The following is a 19,767-nucleotide window of genomic DNA, read 5'->3' on the forward strand; positions in this document are numbered from 1 at the left end:
GGTCTTAGCTGGTCTTAAGCTGGTTTAGATGGCATACCAGGCTGGACAAGCTGGTCAGGCTGGTCAGGCTGGTTTGCCAGTGTAGTTGGTTAGCTGGTCACTAAGCTGGATTCTGCTGGTCTTTGCTGGTCAGCCAGCTGGCTGGCTGGACTGACCAGCAAAGCCAAGCTGGTAGCTGGTCTTTGCTGGTCAAATGGGTGGACTGCCCAGCAAAGACCAGCTTACCAGCTAGACTTAGCTGGTCAGATGGCTGGACACTGGACAGACCAGCAAAGACCAGCTTAGCAGCTGGTCAAGTTTGGTTAGATCCCGATCCAACATGTGGATCGGGACTCCCAGGGGGGTCCCCACGTGATTTGGGGGTGGTCCCCACCCAGATGACAGTGAAGTGATAATTTAAGGACCTTTAAGACCTTTTTAGTACCTAAAAAAAACCCACCATTACTGCATCAAAAGTAATCAACAAACTATACTATAAAAAAATGTCAAACATTGGCCAAATTGTCTAACAATAATAATAATATAAGAAAACATTTTGAAAATAGCAGATCTACAAGCTCACAACACCTTCCTTGCGAGGCGTTGTGAGCTTGAAGATCTGCTATTTTCACAATAGAGTCAAACTAAACGTAATGCATCAACTCCTACATTCCAAGTGCTTTAAGGGTGGGGGGTCCCCAGTTCAAATATGATTATTTTGGGACGTCGCGGCCTGAAAGGGTTGAGGACCACTGGGTTAGATCACGTGTGTGTTTCCCAAAACAGTGGGTCGGGGCCCATTTGTGGGTCATGTACACATCACGAGGAAAGATCCCTTTTTTTGTTTCCTACAAAAATATATTACTATATTATTTCAAAACATTTCCCACCCAAAAATCTAAAATCTTCATCAATAAAAAAACAAATAAATACAAAATCTAAGAAATTCCATCAATTAATACAAAAAAGCATGCAGTGAAAATAGCAGATCTACAAGCGTTGTGAGCTTGCAGATCTGCTATTTTAACTAGTTTGGATCCCGGGGAGACATCTTACCTGCCATTAGACTGTGAAGATTTTCTTCTGTTACAATTGCCCCCCCCCCCAGTATATACAGTATATTTTATTGTATTGTATTGTATTGTATTGTATTGTATTGTATTGTATTGTATTGTATTGTATTGTATTGCATTGTATTTTGTAAAGTTGCTTGTAAATATTAGTGAAATATTTCACTTATTATTTTTGAAAATAGCAGATCTACAAGCTCACAATGTGTTGCAAATGCGACGCACTGTGAGCTTGTAGATCGGCTATTTTCAAATAGGTTTAAATGTCGCTTCTTTTGGGCTTAATTTTTTTCACAGACCTGGCTGCTTATTTCTCTCACAAAATCTGGCAACACTGTCTCAGCAGGCTCGTGACCCTTGAACTCTATGCTCGCGACCGCTCGCGATACGCGGGGAGAATGAATGCTGTCTGAGCAGGCTGCAGCTCTCACTTCAATAGAAAGTTTATTGCGTTGCTTTGGATTCATCAAAAATAATTATAAACCGGCTTCAGAGAAGATAAAAGAAAGAAGAAGAAGCGGCGGACATTTTAGGTGAGTGTTGACACACAGAAATACTATTTATGTAGGCGTTTTAGCCTACTATTACTGTATTGATAATTAAGTGCGTAGGCTGCTGTGTTCGAAGTCAATCACAAGTGACTCATGTCATGACCCAACTCTACACATTGTTTAGTTATTTAATTTGTCTTGATAAAGGGATTATGACAATAATTACAATAAATTATAGTGGGAATATACAATATAATTTATACTATAGGCCACTACTGCTTGCCTGTGTGCCGCTCAAAACTAAATTCAGAATATGACGTCTGTGTGTGTGTGTGTGTGTGTGTGTGTGTGTGTGTGTGTGTGTGTGTGTGTGGACACACGCTTTCAGTGATGAAGCTACAGAGTGTTTTAATATCCCGTGAACTCTGAACATTAATGATTCCCTTGTCTGTCTCAGACTGTCTGTCTGTCTGTCTGTCTGTCTGTGTGTGTGTGTGTGTGTGTTATTATTACACATTTCTTTGGCTGCAGTGGCCAAAATGAATGGTTTGCAGCCCTACTAAAAGAGAAAAAGGAACCCAGAGAGAACCATTATGTGTTATGCCCCCCCCCCCCTCCCACAAAGAGAAGAAAACAGTTTGAAGGTAAAGTGATATTGTTTTGTTAAATGTTAAAGTAATCATTGCTTGTTCAGTAACAGGGGTCTCCCAGACTCTCCACCTCTTTAGTAAGCCGAAAATGCATTTCCAGGAATACCAAATTTAACCAATCAGAACTCATACAGGATACAGGATAAATAAGTTACAATTGGAAGTGATGACACAAAGAAGTGGGCATACAAAATTTGAACCCATTTAGACCAGGAACGCATCTGTGTAATTGTTTTGATTTCTTTGGCTTCAAAAATAGCAGATCTACAAGCTCATAGCGCGACACCGAGTGGCGCGCTATGAGCATGTAGATCTGCTATTTTTGAAAATCTTTGAATATATATGTTTTAAAGTGAACATTTGTACCTCAAATCTTTTTCCTTTTATGTTCAAAAAACTTTTAGGATTTAGAGAGCATTTTTAGAATCGGCCCCAGGTCTTAATGGGTTAAAGCTGCACTATGTAACTTTCCTCTTCTACCCCGGATTTGAACCCGGTTTCCTGAGCAAGTGCTGTAACCTTTTACCATTGAGCTAATAGAGCCTGCCTGCTTGCTCAGGTGATACATTGAATCTTGACCATCAGATCAAAATTCATGTCAGATCCTGTGTCTAGGTGAGACATGACCTTTGACACTATCTAAATGTCTCAATAGAAGAGCAGGGAGACTAAATACAACCACCCCAATTATATAAGTTATATTGTATTATTTGTATTAACATACTCTAACATACAGATTGTATAAGTTATATTGTATTAATATACTCTACGATACAGGTTGCATAAAATTACATTTTATTCCACTTTAACTTTCTAACAAAAAACATCTTGTTTTATCCAAAATATATTACTTGCACTACCTTTAGACTCTGACTCGTCTGAATACGGTGGAGATGCTGTTGTTCCCCAAGCTATCCACGACGAAATGTCAAGTACAGTCATACCCAGAAGAAGGCCAAAGAGTTGGAGCTGGACCTACAGCATCTTAAAACTAAGTAAGCAATGACTAATGTTAACGAAACAGTTGCATGAGTTTGCTCTTCTCTTTTTGTATATATCGATATGTTGGTTATTTGTTCTCATGTTCTTTTTTACTTAGATCTTGACCACAAATGTTAAAAAACATTATATAGAAAGCATGTTAAATGGAGTGGACAGATGCTAGGCTCATTATTAAACTGGTATCCTACTAAGGCATACATCAATTCAGTTTTTATTTTTTATTTTTCCGTACCCTGTTCATGCTTTAAGATGCAACAAATTAGAGATTGCAAAACAGAAACTGGAGGAAGGGCCCCAATATAGCTCTGCAGCAAAGCCTGACATCCCTGCTGCAGATAAGCAAACCAGTGACAGCATAGGTGTGTTTAGACAGTGATACTGTTCTACGGAAAATGGTGACAATGTGTACAATATAAGTACTGTGATACTGCCAAAAGGAGCTTAAATATGATTCTCTACATTTTCAGTTGCAACTTCCTCCGTTTCCTCTTCCCCCGAGTCAGACGATTTGGCATCGACACCTGGGATGTTTGACGGCAACGGTGACAAGGTATTGAAGAAACATACTGTGTAGGACAGTGGTTCTTAAAAGTGGGGTTCCACAGTGTCCCCAGCTAAATAAGAAACAGTTATCATTTCAAAAATAGGCAACGTGTCATGATGCATCGTGAGCTTGTAGATCAGCTATGTTTTGCTATTTTTGAACTATTTTTGAACAGTTTTGCCTATGGCATGAACAAAATAGGGATGCCGGGTGGAAAAGGTTAATTTCACTACTATTTTACCAGCTAGAATGTAATCCAATGACAATGTACTGTATAAGAATTACTTCAACTCTCCCCACCTACAGTATAGACAGTTGTAGAATTCTGTACTAAATGTAATCCAACAATTAACATCTTCTCTATTGGAGGTCCATGGCACCAACTCTTTTCTAAATGGGTCCACATTTGGGGGTCCTTGAAAATGTAATTTCTTTACAGTAAATTCTGTTTGAAGTGGGCCTGCTTTTGTCAAAAATGAGTCTGAAATGTCATGGTAAAATGTTTTTTAATTTCTAAAACATGTGTTGTTTTCTTCTGTTTTAGGTCCACATTGGCTCTGGTGTGTGGCTCGAAAAGGAGATCTGGAAGATGGTGGCAGCAAACACCAAGGACTCCCTGTTCATGAAGGAGCTTGCTGTTGCCATTTGGGGGACAACAACCCTGAAGACCATGCAGGAGCCTTACAAAGAATGCCCCACTAGCAAGGGGGAGGCCAAACCCCCCTGACCGCAGGACTCAGAAGAGGTATGTTTACTGAGGGGTGGGGGGGTTCATTATGACTTCATCTCATAATTCAATCTGCTCTGTGCATGACTGTAGTTCTCTTTTCCAGAAGGTGGAATTCCCGTTAGCGTTACCTGTTCAGTTTTTCATACCTTCATTTGGTTGTCTCAGCAGCATACTGTTTCAACCAGAAACACATATGGAGATGTTGGTTGTTTCCAATTTATATCTGCTGCCGAGCCAATCAAATGAAGCTATGAAAAACTGATCGGGAAACGGGAATGTCACCTTCTGGAAAAGAGATTATATTAAGCTTATTAATCAATCATAAAAGAAAAGACTCTATTGTAATAAAATCGATTTTATGGCTGAAAGAAATGCCGATCTACAAGCTTGCAACTCGTTGGACGTGTTGTGAGCTTGTAGATCAAAAAAGTAATCAATAGAATAATCGCAAGTAGAATAATTGGTAGTGGCAGCCCTACATGCATGTGTGGCAGGGGTAGCTTTTTCCCCCAAATTGTTGTTGTCCATTGTAGCCATCTGACTTATTGCCTGCCCACTGTCCACCCACCTTTTTCATTCAAATGCATGTTTTCTAACTGAACTGAAACACGGGGTTAAAAAAACACTTCACCCCATTTTCAACTCATCTTCATATAATTGGTCCTCACTAATACACATTTTAAGATGGCACCATTTATGTCTACTCACTCTGTGTTTCGTTGATAGGTCGTGGACAGTTTAGAAACCTGCCTACCTTTGACATCATCGGTAGGCAGGTTTGGTCATTTAGAACAACTTTATTTGTTCATTATTAATGCAAGAACAATGGCTTCTACTTCTGCATGCAAACTTTCCAGGTAGAGACACACTGTAGTTTCTATTAGCTTGGAATCTCCATTGGTGATGTCACTGGTAGGCAGGTTTCTGAACTGTCCACATTCCACCAATGAGTGGCAGAACGAGTAGACAGAAATGGTGCCATTGTATAATGAACATTAGCGAGGATCAGTTAGTTATATGAAGATAAGGTTGAAAATGGGTGAAGTTTAAGTTACTTTAAGTTTTTCTCAAAACATCACAATTCATTTAACTCACCCCATGCAGTATATTGCTAATTATATTTGTTTTATTGTTGGGGGTTCTTGTTTGTTTTCTTTCAGACTGTTTCCATTGGTGGCTGCATGGGCAGAACATTCTCACAAAGAGGAAGGCCATGGACCATGGCCAGGACATCAATAGAAAGGACAAGAAATTGTGTGTCTGTGTAGGGGGGGGTTGATATGGGGGTAATGCTTTATAGCGCCACCAGCAGGCCGATTTTTGCAAGACACATTTTTGGCTGCAACTTTACAGATGTTTTCCAAACATCACACACATCGGTATACAGTATCTCCATAGTCATGTAATCAAGACGGATCTGTCCGATTTTTCATATTCTCTCACTCTTTTCCAGTCATTTGAACACTGTGTGTGTGTTAGTGTGTTCCTCAGGTTGAAGTTCATGTATTTATGTGTTTATTTATACATTTATTTGTTATTTAAATGTTGTTTTTGAGGGTTTTTTATAAGTGTTTAATAAATTATTGTTATGTATGAAATTGATACATGATTATTTATGACTTTGTGGATTTTGCTCACTTTTATATAGGCTACTGTAGGCTACTGTTTTTTAAATATACCACGTGCTGTGGGCACCTGGCTGAAATTCACCATGATCATGCATCCTCTCCAGCAAAGTTGGTCACTGCATATCCAGAATACACCTGAATACACATAAATACCAGATAGCAGCTTAAACCAGCTTAAACCAGCTACCAGCTAAACCATCATAAATACCAGCTACCAGCTTAAACCAGCTAAACCATCATAAATACCAGCTACCAGCTTAAACCAGCTAAACCATCAAAAATACCAGCTACCAGCTTAAACCAGCTAAACCATCAAAAATACCAGCTACCAGCTTAAACCAGCTAAACCATCATAAATACCAGCTACCAGCTTAAACCAGCTAAACCATCAAAAATACCAGCTACCAGCTTAAACCAGCTACCAGTTTAAACCAGCAAAACCTACCACCTTAAGCTGGTCAACCACCAAGACCAGCTTAAGGTGTGTTTTGGACGTCCAAAACACACCTTAAGGTGGTCAACCACCAAGACCAGCTAAAACCAGCTGGTCCAGCTTAGGCTGGTCTAAGCTGTTTTTTTCAGCAGGGTTGCTGCTCATGCTTGTAGCACGTTGACCCGGAAGTAAATGCGTGTTGTTTATTTTCAGCGTAATGGTGAAATTGTTGAACTTTTTGTTGAACCCCTATTTGTAGAATCACTACAAATCAAAATAGGATCCTCGTCGTAGGAACAGAGAGCTTTACACATTATATAAGTATATTGCAGTAGGAAGAAGAGCGTGGATAACATGTCTAATAAAGAAAAAGGAGGTAAAATGAGCCAAATGGAGTGGGGTGCTCCTTCCATTCCGACATCTCACCACTCCGACTAGTGGCTTCCGCGTGCGGTTATGGTTAGGGTTAGGGTTAGGTATAGGGTTCGTCAACGTCGGAAAGGCGACATGTCGGAAAGGAGAAATGCACCCAAATGGAGTCTGTACGGCTGAAGATAAAGGAACACATGACGTCGGTGGGAGAGGAGATATCGGGTGTTGTCAACGAGCGCCTCAGTGCGGCTGCAGAGTGCATGTGCAACCTCTTCCAGAGAGAGATAGAGACACTAGAAACTCTGCTGGAGACACAAAACAAACTGCTGGACGTGATGCTACAGCCACACATCAAACTACACAGAGCAGGTTGGTTCTAGCCCCATTTGGAACCTCTCCCTCCGCTGCAGCCCTGAAACATAACTGTCACATCGTGACAGTCACATTTACAACCTCTACATCTACATAAACGTTCAGTTCTATTTCATCCTTCTATTTCATATCAACAAACTCACAGAGGCAGTGCTTAACACTGGATGATATCCGTCTCACGCACGTGCAGTCGAGTAATTAATATCAACAAAGTCACAGCTGTGACATAATGACGGTGGGCGTGGAACGCAGTAGTCAGCGTACATAAGCCCACAGCCGTCATTAATGACTTCCCTTTTGATCTTCTCGCAGGCTACGCGTTGCAGGTTTGAGGTTCTAAAGAAACAAACTAAACTATCGTCTTTTTCGCAGGGAGCCCTGTAACCTACAGTAGGTTGGAGTTTCGCGTCTCGCGTCCTCCAAGGGCTGCGATTAAGACTCACTATTGTGTTTTTCCGAAGACCAACATAGCTCCCCAGCAGAGCAGTGTTTGCTCGGCCACGCTGTGGGAGACTCACAGTTTGGTGTGGGTTATCAGAGTCTGTTTTCGGTCTCTGTCTCTTTATAAGTTGTGGAAAGACACCATATATATATTTATTTTGCTTTTTTTTTTAAATGGCCTGTTCTAGTAAACTGAACAACCTAAGTTATCCAATTTTGATTGCCTGCTGAGTGTTTCCGCTCTTTAAGGTGCTTATTTGAGTTGATATTATAACTGTTTCCCAATAGTGGGTGATTTTCTTTTTATCACTGGGGGTGCCTTTGCCCCTTAGTTACTGTATTACTGTTCCCCAGTACAGCGTGTACGTTGGTGGGTGATTTTTCTCGTATCTTATATACTTATTTTAGCTTTATAGCTGTTTCCCAATTTTGGGCGATTTTCTGTTTGTTACTAGGGGTGTTTTCGCTCCACAGTAACTGTATTGAGTTTCCCAGGTAAAGCGTGCTCGCTGAGTGGGTGTTTAGTTTTTTCTTGCGGAGTGCTTTCGCTCCATTACACACTGGCCATGGCACATGCGTGCCGTGCCTGCGCGGTGCCTTTGTTGCCCGACGATGGCCATGATGAATGCCACAGGTGCCTGGGTGTGGCACACCTAAGGCAGGGGCTGACGGAGGAGCAGTGCGCAAACTGCAGTTACATGCCACATGACCTGAAGCTGGCCAGACTGGCTGAAGTGGAGCAGCAGCCAGAAGACCAGATGCCCCCCTCTGGTGTCCCTCCACAGGCAGGCAGGCGGCGGAAAGGGTCTCCGCACCGGAATGCCCCGCACAGCAAAGATAAGAAGAATGACCCTCTGGCTTTTAAGGTAGACACCTTGGCATCCCAGTTCGCGGAGTTGAAGGAGCTGCTCCTTAACATCCGACCGGACAGGCCTATTCCCCAGGCCGACAGTCCACCGGCAGCCGCCCCTGCCCCAGTATGGGATGTTGATTCGCTGTCGACAATGGCTTCCTGTACCGACTTCCATGATGGTCCAGAGGAGGCAGAAGAGGCCACCCACACTTCATACCCCGGCTCTCAACGGTCGGGAAGTGAGTCCAGAGCGGGCTCGGGGCCTGCCTCGGCTTCGATTAAGCCTGTGATTCGGATGGCGCTGGCACGCCTGGGCCACGACGAGGCCCCGGCAGCAGCAAGGCCTACAAACGTCTTTTTAGACGCGCTCAACCTCAGGCTGCTTTCACTGTGCCTCCCGCTGAGCAGTACATCCAGGAGCTCCACAAGTGCTGGGAAGACCCCAAGTCCCAGACCCATCGGGTCTCCGACGCTAGGGCCTTGGCGTCTATGCGGGATGCTGACAGGTATGGGTTGGGCAGCATGCCATCGGTGGAGCCATCCATCGCCACCATGATCTGCTCACCCGATGAGGTCCTGCGGCCGGTTTCCCGTTGCCCCAGGCCCCAGTGCCGTATCCCAGATGACCTGCTGGTCAAAAGCTATGACGCAGCGGCCCGTGTCGGCCGCATAGGCAACTCTTTGTCGCATATCCTGTTGGCCTTGTCCCAGTCCCTGCAGCCCCTGGGCGCGGCGGCTCCCTCAGGTGCGGATGCTGCGTCTGCTGCAGATGTAAACCCAGGCATGGATGCTTCCGTCCACAGCCTGAGCGACGCTTCTCTGGAAGCTTTCACGTATATGACAACGGAGCTTGGCAGACTACTGTCGACATTGACTCTCACTCGCCGACAGGTATGGCTGGCTCAGTCCCCACTGTCGGAGCCATGCCGGAGGGTCCTCCGTGCACTCCCCGTGATTCCGGAGCAGCTGTTTGGCCCTGCAGGACAGCAGGCCTTGGAGCGTAGTCACAGGCTAATCAGACACGGCAGCAGTACGCCAGCCTTCAGGGGCCTTCCCCTGCATTGAGACAACGGCCTGCGCCAGGTTATGGCACCGGTCGCCCCCGGCCACAGCCGCGGCAGGACAGCTACCCAAGGTCTTCGAATTTCGAGCAGCCCTACCAGCGTCGCCGCGCCCCCTACTCGCCCAGGCCCCCCACGTCCGGCACCTCAAACGCAGAGGGCTCGGGGGTCTGGGTTTCGCCCCTCAAGGGGCCAGAGGGGTAGGCAATGAACGCATGGGGCCGGTGGTGGGACGCTTCTCCCAGCAGCAACTCAGCTACTGGGAAAGCTGCGCTTCAGACCCATGGGTGGTGGCCACGCTCTCCCAAGGGTACAATATCCAGTTCCGCCGCCGGCCCCCCACTTACAGCGGGATCAGGATGACCATCGTCAACGATCCCACAAAATGCGAGGCACTCAGGCAGGAGGTGGGCACTCTCCTGGAGAAGAATGCCATCGAGGAACTAGATCTACACACACAGCAAGGTGGGTTCTACTCCATGTATTTTCTGGTTACAAAAAAAGACGGAGGTTTTCGCCCTATACTGGACTTACGAGGGCTCAACGCCTACCTGAAGGTGTTGCCCTTCCACATGTTGAGGACAGCGGATGTGCTCCAAACGGTCAAAATGCACAGTTGGTTCACCTCAATAGATTTAAAAGACGCATATTTTCACGTCCCTATAGCTCTGCATCACAGGCAGTACCTGCGCTTCGCATTCGAAGGCAGGGCCTACCAATTCAGGGTGCTCCCGTTCGGGATTTCCCTGGCCCCTCGGATATTTACAAGGTGCATGTGGGCTGCGCTGGCCCCAATGCAGGCCCGGGGCATGCAAATCCTCCCATACCTGGACGACTGGCTAGTCTGCGCTCCAACCAGGGAACAGGTGGGGCGGGATACGGCGGCCCTAATACATCATGTGACACGACTAGGCCTCATGGTCAACTACAAAAAAAGCTGCCTTGTTCCCAGCCAGAGATTTGTATTTATCGGCTTGGCCCTTGACTCCTGCCGAATGCTGGCCTCTCCCACTCCTCAACGGGTGGAAGCCATCCTACAGCTTCTTCTCTGGTTTCGGGGGAACAAGAAGTTGAGGCCTTTTTCTCAGGCTGTTACGAATGCTGACATCAGTGACAGCAGTAGTGCCACTGGGTCTCCTTGGCTTGCGGCCATTCCAGATCTGGGTCAATGGCCTACATCTAGACCCAAAATTCCACAGGTCCAGGAGAGTCAGGGTATCCGGCAGCTGCCTCCTCACACTACAGCCCTGGAGAGACGGGGCATTTCTGTCCGGACGGGGCATTTCTGTTCGATCCCCTCGCGTCGCGAGGTGGTGGTGACAGATGCCTCGCCCTCCGGGTGGGGAGCAGTATGGCAACACAGGGCTGTGAGGGGGCTCTGGACGAGACAAGAGATGACAGAGCACATAAATGTGCTCGAGCTTTGTGCTATATTTCTAGTACTACAGCACTTTGTACCGCAGTTGGAGGGCCAGCATGTGCTCGTGCGGTCCGACAGCAGGTCAGCTGTCTACCACGTAAATTGGCAGGGGGGCACCAGATCGACCCTGTTGTTACAGGTGGCACGGCGAGTCCTCATGTGGGCTTTCCCTCATTTTCCCAGCCTGAGGGCTATGTATCTGCCAGTGTATGTATCTGTGGTGGCGGATTATCTGTCACGCCAGAAACCTTCTTCGGGGGAGTGGAGACTCCACCCGGAGGTAGTGGAGGAGATTTGGCACAGATACGGCGCTGCAGAGGTGGACCTATTTGCCTCAGAGTCCACAACACACTGCCATCTTTAGTTCTCCCTGATGGAGACATCGAGTCCATTGGGACAGGATGCTCTAGCACACCCATGGCCAGATCACCTCCTCTATGCTTTCCCACCTTTCCCGCTGATAGCACTAACGCTACACAGGGTTCAGAAAGACAACCACAGACTCCTGCTGGTTGCTCCGGCATGGCCGGGGAGGACGTGGTTCTCGATGCTGCACAATCTCTGCTGCAGCTCTCCATGGCACCTCCCCAACAGGAAGGATCTCCTGTCCCAACTGGATGGCCGCATTTGGCATCCGTGCCCGGAACACCTGCAGCTGTGTGTGTGGCCCCTGAGGGGCCGGACCCAATCTATGCCAACAGGTGGAAAATATTCTCGCAATGGTGTGGTGTTAACAAAGAGGTCCCTGAGAGTTGCTCGGTGCCAATAATATTGCGTTTTTTACAATCACTATTGGAAAAGAAGCTGTCAGCGTCGACACTGAAGGTCTATGTGGCTGCAATCTCGGCCAGCCATAGCAGTGTGGTCAACCAGACTGTGGGGTCTCACACTCCTGTGACCCGGTTTCTTCATGGAGCCCAGCGGCGGAACTCCCCGCGGGCCGTGAAACACCCCTCATGGGACTTAACCCGTCCTGGAGGCTCTTCGTCTCCCCCCCTTCGAGCCCCTAGAGCAATCAGGGCTGAAGTGGGCTTCAGCCAAATTGGCCTTTCTTCTGGCAATGGCATCGGCGAAGCGTGTGAGTGAGCTTCATGCCCTATCAACGAGTATCAGCGTGTATGCGCTGGAACTCGGATGGCACGGGGGTGGCACTTTGGCCTAACCCCTCATTCTTGCCGAAGAGGTTGGCTCCAGACCACACTAACCAGGTCATAAGACTGGCAGCTTATGACCCCTCAGGTCTGCAGGGTGATGCTGCTTTGGCAAGGCAGCTCTGCCCGGTAAGGGCTTTGAGGCATTACATACAGGTGACTGCTGGGTTCCGTCGCTCTGATAGCCTGTTCGTCTGTTATGGTGGGCATAGAAAGGGGCACACCCTGTCCAAGCAGAGACTCTCTTAATGGGTGGTCATGGCGATAGAGGAGGCATACAGATCAAGAGGCCTGCCACCGCCTCATAATATCAGAGGCCACTCCACCAGAAGCGTTTCCACTTCCTGGGCGGCCCTACGAGGGGTTCCTCTGAGCGAAATGTGTGCGGCAGCCACGTGGGCTGCACCATGCACCTTTGCCCGGTTCTATAGGGTCAATGTAGCTGCAACCAAAGCGGTTGCGACTGCTGTTCTGGGGGTCCCTTAGGCCGTTCCCGGCAAGGTAAGATTCCTCGTGACTTTGTTGATACTAGTCATCCAGTGTTAAGCACTGCCTCTGGCAGTCAGGAAGGATGAAATAGAACGTAAGTTATGTATGTAACTATGGTTCTATGAATCCCGGATGACTGCCAGAGTTCCCTGTCCCTCGGAATCTCGCGAGAAGATTCAGCAGCGAAGTCATTAATGACGGCTGTGGGCTTATGTACGCTGACGACTGCGTTCCACGCCCACCGTCATTATGTCACAGCTGTGACTTTGTTGATATTAATTACTCGACTGCACGTGCGTGAGACGGATATCATCCAGTGTTAAGCACTGCCTCTGGCAGTCATCCAGGATTCATAGAACCATAGTTACATACGTAACTTACGATTTCAAATATAAAGTACTGACCCCACAGCCACGGATGTAACAAGTTAAAACGTAGGGGCTCAAGTACCCATATCTTCCGTATTGTTAAATAAAAAGCATTTTACTTCGATCATCGGCCATTTTTTCAAAGAGTTAATGTATCAGAGTGCAGTACACCTCCTAACCGATAGGGTCACGTAGTTGAAAGCATATGGAAAATTAATGAGAAAATGGCCACCGATCGGATTGAAATGCTTTTTATTGAACAATACGGAAAATACGGGTACTTAAACCCGGGCGTTTTAACTTAATACATCCATGGCCGTGGGTTCAGCACTTTATATTTGAAATCTGAACATTTATGTAGATGATCTTGTACATATTTTTCACTCTTCATACCAGTAACCTGTAAGCTGATTGTATGACGTTCTGTATAGTAGTGTGTATATCTGTCTGTCTCTTATACATACACACGGAGATAGACGGGAACGCCCTGGAATGCCCATTCGATTTTGTCCCGGGGGAAAACAGAACGATCTGCCTCATAGAGTTACATCATACACGATCGTTTGGATAACTTTCAGAGCTATTTTATGGACGATAGAAACATTGTCAGCTAAGAAAAATCCATCAGAAGGACAGCTGGAACACAATCGTCCACTCGCCCTCGGAAAAGTTGACTTATTATTAAGATATATGTGACTAAAAAGACCAAACATTGACAATCTATGAGCTCACAGCACGTCGGAACGCGACGCGTTGTAACTGTGAGCTAGATTGGCAATGTTTGGTTTATGTTAGAGATGCGCGGATCGCGGTTGCCGCAGTTAACCGCAGTTTGGGTGGATTTGGGTCAATCAAATATAATGATTAATTAATATTGGATAAACCGCGGGTGAAATAATGGGGGAATTAAATTAATGATATCAATCTATAGACCTATAATAGCTTTTAAAAAGCACTAAATTTCACTGTGTGCGTTTGTAGTATTTTAATATTACGTCATTTTACACCAGGCACAAAATAGCCGCTCACTACATGTTGCTTTGCAGCCGGCCAGTGTTGCCAGGTTGCGACAACTTGCGAGAGAAATAAGCAGCCAGGTCTATGAAAACAAGCCCACAACAAGTGCCAAACAAAAGTCGCTTATAAAAAGCTTATAAAAAGCCGACATGGCAACAAAGTGGTTGAAAGCGAAAGTAACTCAATGAACTGAATGAAGACGTGCGCTTGTAGTTACCATGGTTGTGGATTGTATACAGTCACTGCATCGCGACAGTGGTGAGTGACATTGTTTATAAGAAAACTAACGTCAGGAAAATAACAATTATTTGGTGCGGTTGGTGCGGATCTATAAATAGGATGATATAATTACCGCGGGTGGATGGCGGATGGATAATGAACTTGTTAACGCGGATTTGGGTGACAAAAAAACCCATCCGCGCATCTCTAGTTTATGTTCCCCCCAGAATACGTAAGCTGGGGTTCATGTGGTTTATCAGATTATCTTTATATCTTATTGCATGAGTCAAGTTTCAGCACAAGCACCACTGAGACCGGAGATCTGTTTCCCAAATTTCCATCTCCGTCTGAATACCAAAACACTCGCCCCAAAACAAAGTCGCCCCAGGGCAAACCCGCCGGGATTCACCTGGTGTTCCTAAACGTAACCTCAGTAAAACTGTGCCAAAACATAACCTTATTACTAAACTGAACCTCAGTAAAACTATGCCTAACCCTGAACTTATTTCAAACCTTATCCTCTGTAAAACAAATACAAGAATACAAGAACCGCTGGTCGGTAAAAAAAATGGGGGCAAGGGTGTTTTGGGGCGAGTTTTCTGGTTACCTCCTTTGTCCTCTTTGTTACCAAACATGTTTACATATGCACAGTGTTTAATCGCCTGGTAGAGACACTATTACAAGATATGATCAATTAAACTTACCATAATATCAAAACCCAACAGCCATTAAGTCATCAATAATGTTTATAGTGAATTTGAAGTACAGTTTAGAGACTGTTTTGTGAACAGCACGTACCGACGCCATTACGATTTGGCAAAGTGCGTCATTTAATATCATGCAGGATTTACACACTGCTTTAGCTCCGTGTTCATTGCCAGATTAACAATTGTGTTTACTGTAGGTTTTTAAACGAGGATAGTCTAGGGTTTGGCTTGTTTTGTGTGTAAATCGCTGCATGTTGACTGCGTTTCCAAACTGTAATGGCGATGTCTCCTGTACTTGGAATTCACTAAAACGTGTTCTATAAACATCATTGATGAATGAATGGCTTTTGCTTTTTGATATTATGATGAGTTTAATTGATCATATCTATAGAAAATGTAATAGTGTCTCTTACCAGGTGATTAAATCCGATAACCTCGGGCCATTGTGTTGTGTTGGATCCTTTGTCCAGTCAGGACAACATTCCAGTCGGACTCTTGTTTAATTTGCTAATGTAGCATTCCTTGTCGAGTGGCAACAAGGTTCTGTGCCTGTGATCTGGCAAGCCATGACGCCTGCTTTTAGATCAGTATACTTTTACAGCATATGAGTTTGAAAACCCCGCATCCCACCGTCTATACCAGCTGGGGGAAATCTGTGTTTTCCCCCCGAGTACAACTCCGCCCCCCTAGGTACAACCCACTGATGACACTACACCGTGTGGATGTATATGTCATCATGATTTGTGTGCATGGGGATCTCATTTTAAACAAGCTCAGTGCTTAATGAGCCTCCCAGTTTAGTAGACCTTGTATTGTGAATTTGTACTTCCATGTACTGTTGTTCTCATGTCTTACTAAATAAAGTACATCAATCAATCAATTGAGATTTCAAAAACCTGGAACAAGTAGCGCCACGACGCTTGTGACAGACGAGCGTCATGTGAATCATAGTCTGAAAGAGCGAGCCCTATCGATGGTCTTGAAGGGCGGATCCAAACCCAGGCGGTTGGATTCGAGCGCCGCTTACTATTGCTTCACCAATCTATGTCCCCGCCTCCCCTCCCCCCCTCCCTCCCCTCCCCCCCCCCGGCCTGTGCACGGAACACGCTGACGTCACCAAATTTAGAGCGACGCCCCTCTGCACTCTGATTGGTTAGGAGATAACAAGGTTCACTTCCACTCCGAAACCACCGTTCCTGCATGGTTCCCCCAGACTTCTTTTTCTTTTGTAACAAAAAAAAAAGGCATGGGTTTCCGAGGCTATGTGAATCATGGCTACCTCCGCTGTATAGCTCCGAGATGAGGTTCTACATTACTAGGTGCCTGTAGAGTGGGGGGGGGGCACATCGTATCCAAAAAGTAAAGGTCGACCACCCTATTCTTAGATGTTTACATTTTTAGCGCTCAAGGAAATCTAACCGACGGGTTGAAACAAGCGTTTATATCGCTTTTTTTAGTCAGCCTGTGGCATGCTTTCCCAATACAATCTTACAGGAGCAGTACTGTGCATGTGGACGGGGAGCATCTGGCTCTCTGGGCCTGGCCCGTCAAAGGTTGAATATGGTTACTGAGGGACTACCCCACAACGTCATTTCGACTATACAATGTGCAAGGGCTCCATCTACAAGGAAGCAGTATGGCAGCAAATGGCACAACATTGAGAAATGGTGTGAGAAATCTCACAGCATACCATTTCAGTTTCCTGTGGTGGTGATCCTGTCTTTTCTACAAGACCTACTGGACGCAGGCAGGGCCATGTCCACGTTAAAAGTCTAAGACTCCCTGACCAGGCCTCCTTTCGAGCCACTGAGTCAGATTGACATAAAGCATCGTCTCTTAAGACTGCGCTGCTGATGGCTTTGTGACCGCTGAAAGGGTCAGTAACCTTCATGCACTGTCAGTACACAAGGAGTGTACACAGTTCAATGAGGGGGCTACGAGGGTGGTGGTCAAACCCAGACCCGATTTTGTGCCAAAGAACCACCTGGTTCCGAGTGTCCCTGTGACCTTGGAGGCCTTTTCACTCGGCTCCTTTTGTCTCGCAGGAGGATGAAGGGTTGCATTGTCTTTGTCCGGTTCGGACCTTGAAATGTTCATTGATAGATCCGAAACTTCTGGGGAGTCGGATCAGTTGTTTGTGTCATGGGCCCGGCCCCTGCGTGTGGTGGGTAAACCTATTACAAAGCAAACGCTTTCCCACTTGATTGTGGAAGGCGTTCAGTCGGCTTATTCCAGTGCTGGGATGCTGACCCCAGTGGGACTGAGGGCACATTCCACAAGCGGTATGGCAACCCATCATGGGCCCTTTTCAAAGGTGTCTCTTTTCAGGATTCAGGATGTCTGCAATGTGGCGAATTGGGCTTCGCCCTTGACATTCGCCAGGTTCTACAGTTTGGACGTCACTGCGGCCCTTGTGGCGCATACTGTAGGGGATTACCCTTTAAATTCACATTTGTTTGGGGTGCCAGCCGGCTTTTCAACCGACAATTTTTTAGAGTGAATACTTTAAAGAGAACCTACCACAAGGATACATATTTTATCAGCCATGCAACCTGCATGTACGACATGAACCCATATTTTCCACACCAAACCGTTTTCAGTCACAATTGGTCACAGAGGAATAGACTCAATTCAACACCATATATTTTTAAACAGTTCACATTAAAGAAAATAACACGCAGTCCTTGTTTAAATCAAAAAGTACCTTTTTAGGATTTTATTCATTCCTCAGTTCATAGTTCAGTTCCACTTCCAAGCACAAAAATACCCACAGTTTATTAGCGCTCTTCTAAAAAAAAAAATCCAAAATAAATGCTGTTTAGGAAACAGATCCACGCCCAAAATAAACAAAATAACCCCCCTTCAAAACTCCTCCAACCTCCGTGCTCCGCCTGTTAATAGGCTCCAAATCTCCACAAGAAAGCTTAAGCTCCAGCAACCTTCGGTACCATGGCATGGAATCCCAGAGTAATGGCCGGGTCCGGATCCGCCGTTGCTGTCGCCTCGCCGTCGCCGATGTCCAGTTGTTGTTTGTTGTTGTGTGGTTTTCGCGGATCCAACGGGTGTCCTCCCGACGCGGACTGTAACACGCTAGAGCCACTATAAATAGTTTAGGCTATTTTAACACAAACAGAACGGTCCCAGCCTCTTCTGTTGTGAGACGCTAAAACAAACACAGTGACAGAGCCAGCGAGATGATTTCCTGGAGTGCACTTCAAAGGGAGCGGGGTGGAGAGCGTGCGGAGACAGAAGGAAGGTGATAGGCTGACCGGTTTTGTGAATGGGGAGTGGAACTAGTGAATGAACGTGACGTGAAAATAAAACTCAGGGGGCGGACCGCCACAATGCAGTCCTCAGTGTAGCCTCCAGACTGGGGTCAGGCCCCTAGGCTGGGTGTTCTGGTCTTGAGAAAACAATCAGGGAGTTTACTATATCTCCCATAGCGAGACATTGAAGCAAATATTAGGATATAAAACTATAGGTTACTGTACGTAACCCCGGTTTTATGAGCAATATGAGCGAGATGTCTCAAAAGACACCCTTCTTTTTACGAATGAGAAGAAAAATGTTATCTTCAATTAGAGGAACCGCCTCTGACTATTAAAGGATGGAGGGCGGGTCCTCCTGTCAGAGGGCGATCAGAATCCAGCCAATAGGATTGTCTGGAAGGTATAAGGTAATGCTCCTGTGATCACGCCAGTGGGCGCTCTCCCATAGCGAGACATCTTGCTCATATTACTCATAAAACCGGGGTTACGTACAGTAACCTATAGTTACTCCAACTATCACACCTATGAAGAAAAAAATGTTAAAATATTTCATTATTTTCCCCAGACGTCCTGCACCTCCCTGTGTGTACAGAGGAGGTTTCCTCTGAAGAGGAGAGGAGCCCCAGTCTGGTCCAGGAGGAACCAGAGCCTCCACACATTAAAGAGGAGCAGGAGGAGCTACTTCAAAGACCAGAAGAGGTTGATAGGCCAATGCTGACATTACTAGCAGTGAAAAGTGAAGATGATGATGGTGAGGACAGAGACACAGAGCCTGTTGCCAGCACCTCAACTGAACACATGAAAACACAAGCTGATGTAGAGGACTGTGGAACATCACATCCAACTAGTGATGACCAGCTCCTCTTTTCACACTGTTCTGAATCTGAAATCACTGAAAACAGTGATGAGTGGGAGCCCAGTGTAGATCAGTCACCTTTAAACACACTGAAGTCACACAAGACACAACATGTGGAAGGACAGAGATTGTCTTTGAGCAACAAGATGTCCCAGGACCTGAAATCATCGAAAGAAACTCACTCCATTCACACAGGGAAGAAAAGTTTTAGTTGTACAGTGTGTTGCAAAATGTTTAATCATAAGTATCTAAAGACTCACATGAGGACTCATACAGGGGAAATGCCCTCTACTTGTGAAGTTTGTAGTAAAGGCTTTCGTGACAACGGTGATCTAAAAAGACACATGAGGACTCATACAGGGGAAAAGCCCTTTACTTGTCATGTTTGTAGCAAAGGATTTAGTCAATTTTGTCATCTAAAAATACACATGGTGACCCATCCAGGGGAAAAGCCATACAAGCTAAAGACGCACACGAGGACTCATACAGGGGAAATACCCTTTACTTGTGAAGTTTGTAGCAAAGGCTTTCGTTACAACGGTGATCTAAAAAGACACATGAGGTCTCATACAGGGGAAAAGCCATTTTGTTGTAATGTTTGTAGCAAAGGATTTAGTCAATTTGGTCATATAAAAATACACAAGA

At 45.8% G+C, this 19,767-nt stretch overlaps 1 protein-coding gene across 1 annotated transcript; it reads left to right on the forward strand.

Annotated features, from left to right (window-relative positions):
• The first annotated feature begins 1,456 nt into the window (after positions 1 to 1,456).
• Positions 1,457 to 6,068, forward strand: LOC308090595 (uncharacterized protein). Its single transcript, XM_080435829.1, has 6 exons — positions 1,457 to 1,582; positions 2,072 to 2,184; positions 3,057 to 3,185; positions 3,660 to 3,742; positions 4,281 to 4,481; positions 5,627 to 6,068. The coding sequence occupies exons 3-5, from the start codon at positions 3,116 to 3,118 to the stop codon at positions 4,461 to 4,463; spliced, it is 336 nt and encodes a 111-aa protein (XP_080291955.1). The 5' UTR covers positions 1,457 to 1,582; positions 2,072 to 2,184; positions 3,057 to 3,115; the 3' UTR covers positions 4,464 to 4,481; positions 5,627 to 6,068.
• Positions 6,069 to 19,767: the final 13,699 nt, after the last annotated feature.

Source organism: Gymnoscopelus braueri, assembly GCF_963280865.1.
Source record: "Gymnoscopelus braueri genome assembly, chromosome: 8".
Classification (NCBI taxonomy): domain Eukaryota; kingdom Metazoa; phylum Chordata; class Actinopteri; order Myctophiformes; family Myctophidae; genus Gymnoscopelus; species Gymnoscopelus braueri.

Coding starts and splice junctions, on each gene's coding strand:
- LOC308090595 (XM_080435829.1), top strand. CDS start 3,116: ATGTCAAGTACAGTCATACCCAGAAGAAGGCCAAAGAGTTGGAGCTGG. Junction 3,186..3,659: donor CTACAGCATCTTAAAACTAA/GTAAGCAATGAC, acceptor CTACATTTTCAG/TTGCAACTTCCTCCGTTTCC. Junction 3,743..4,280: donor TTGACGGCAACGGTGACAAG/GTATTGAAGAAA, acceptor CTTCTGTTTTAG/GTCCACATTGGCTCTGGTGT.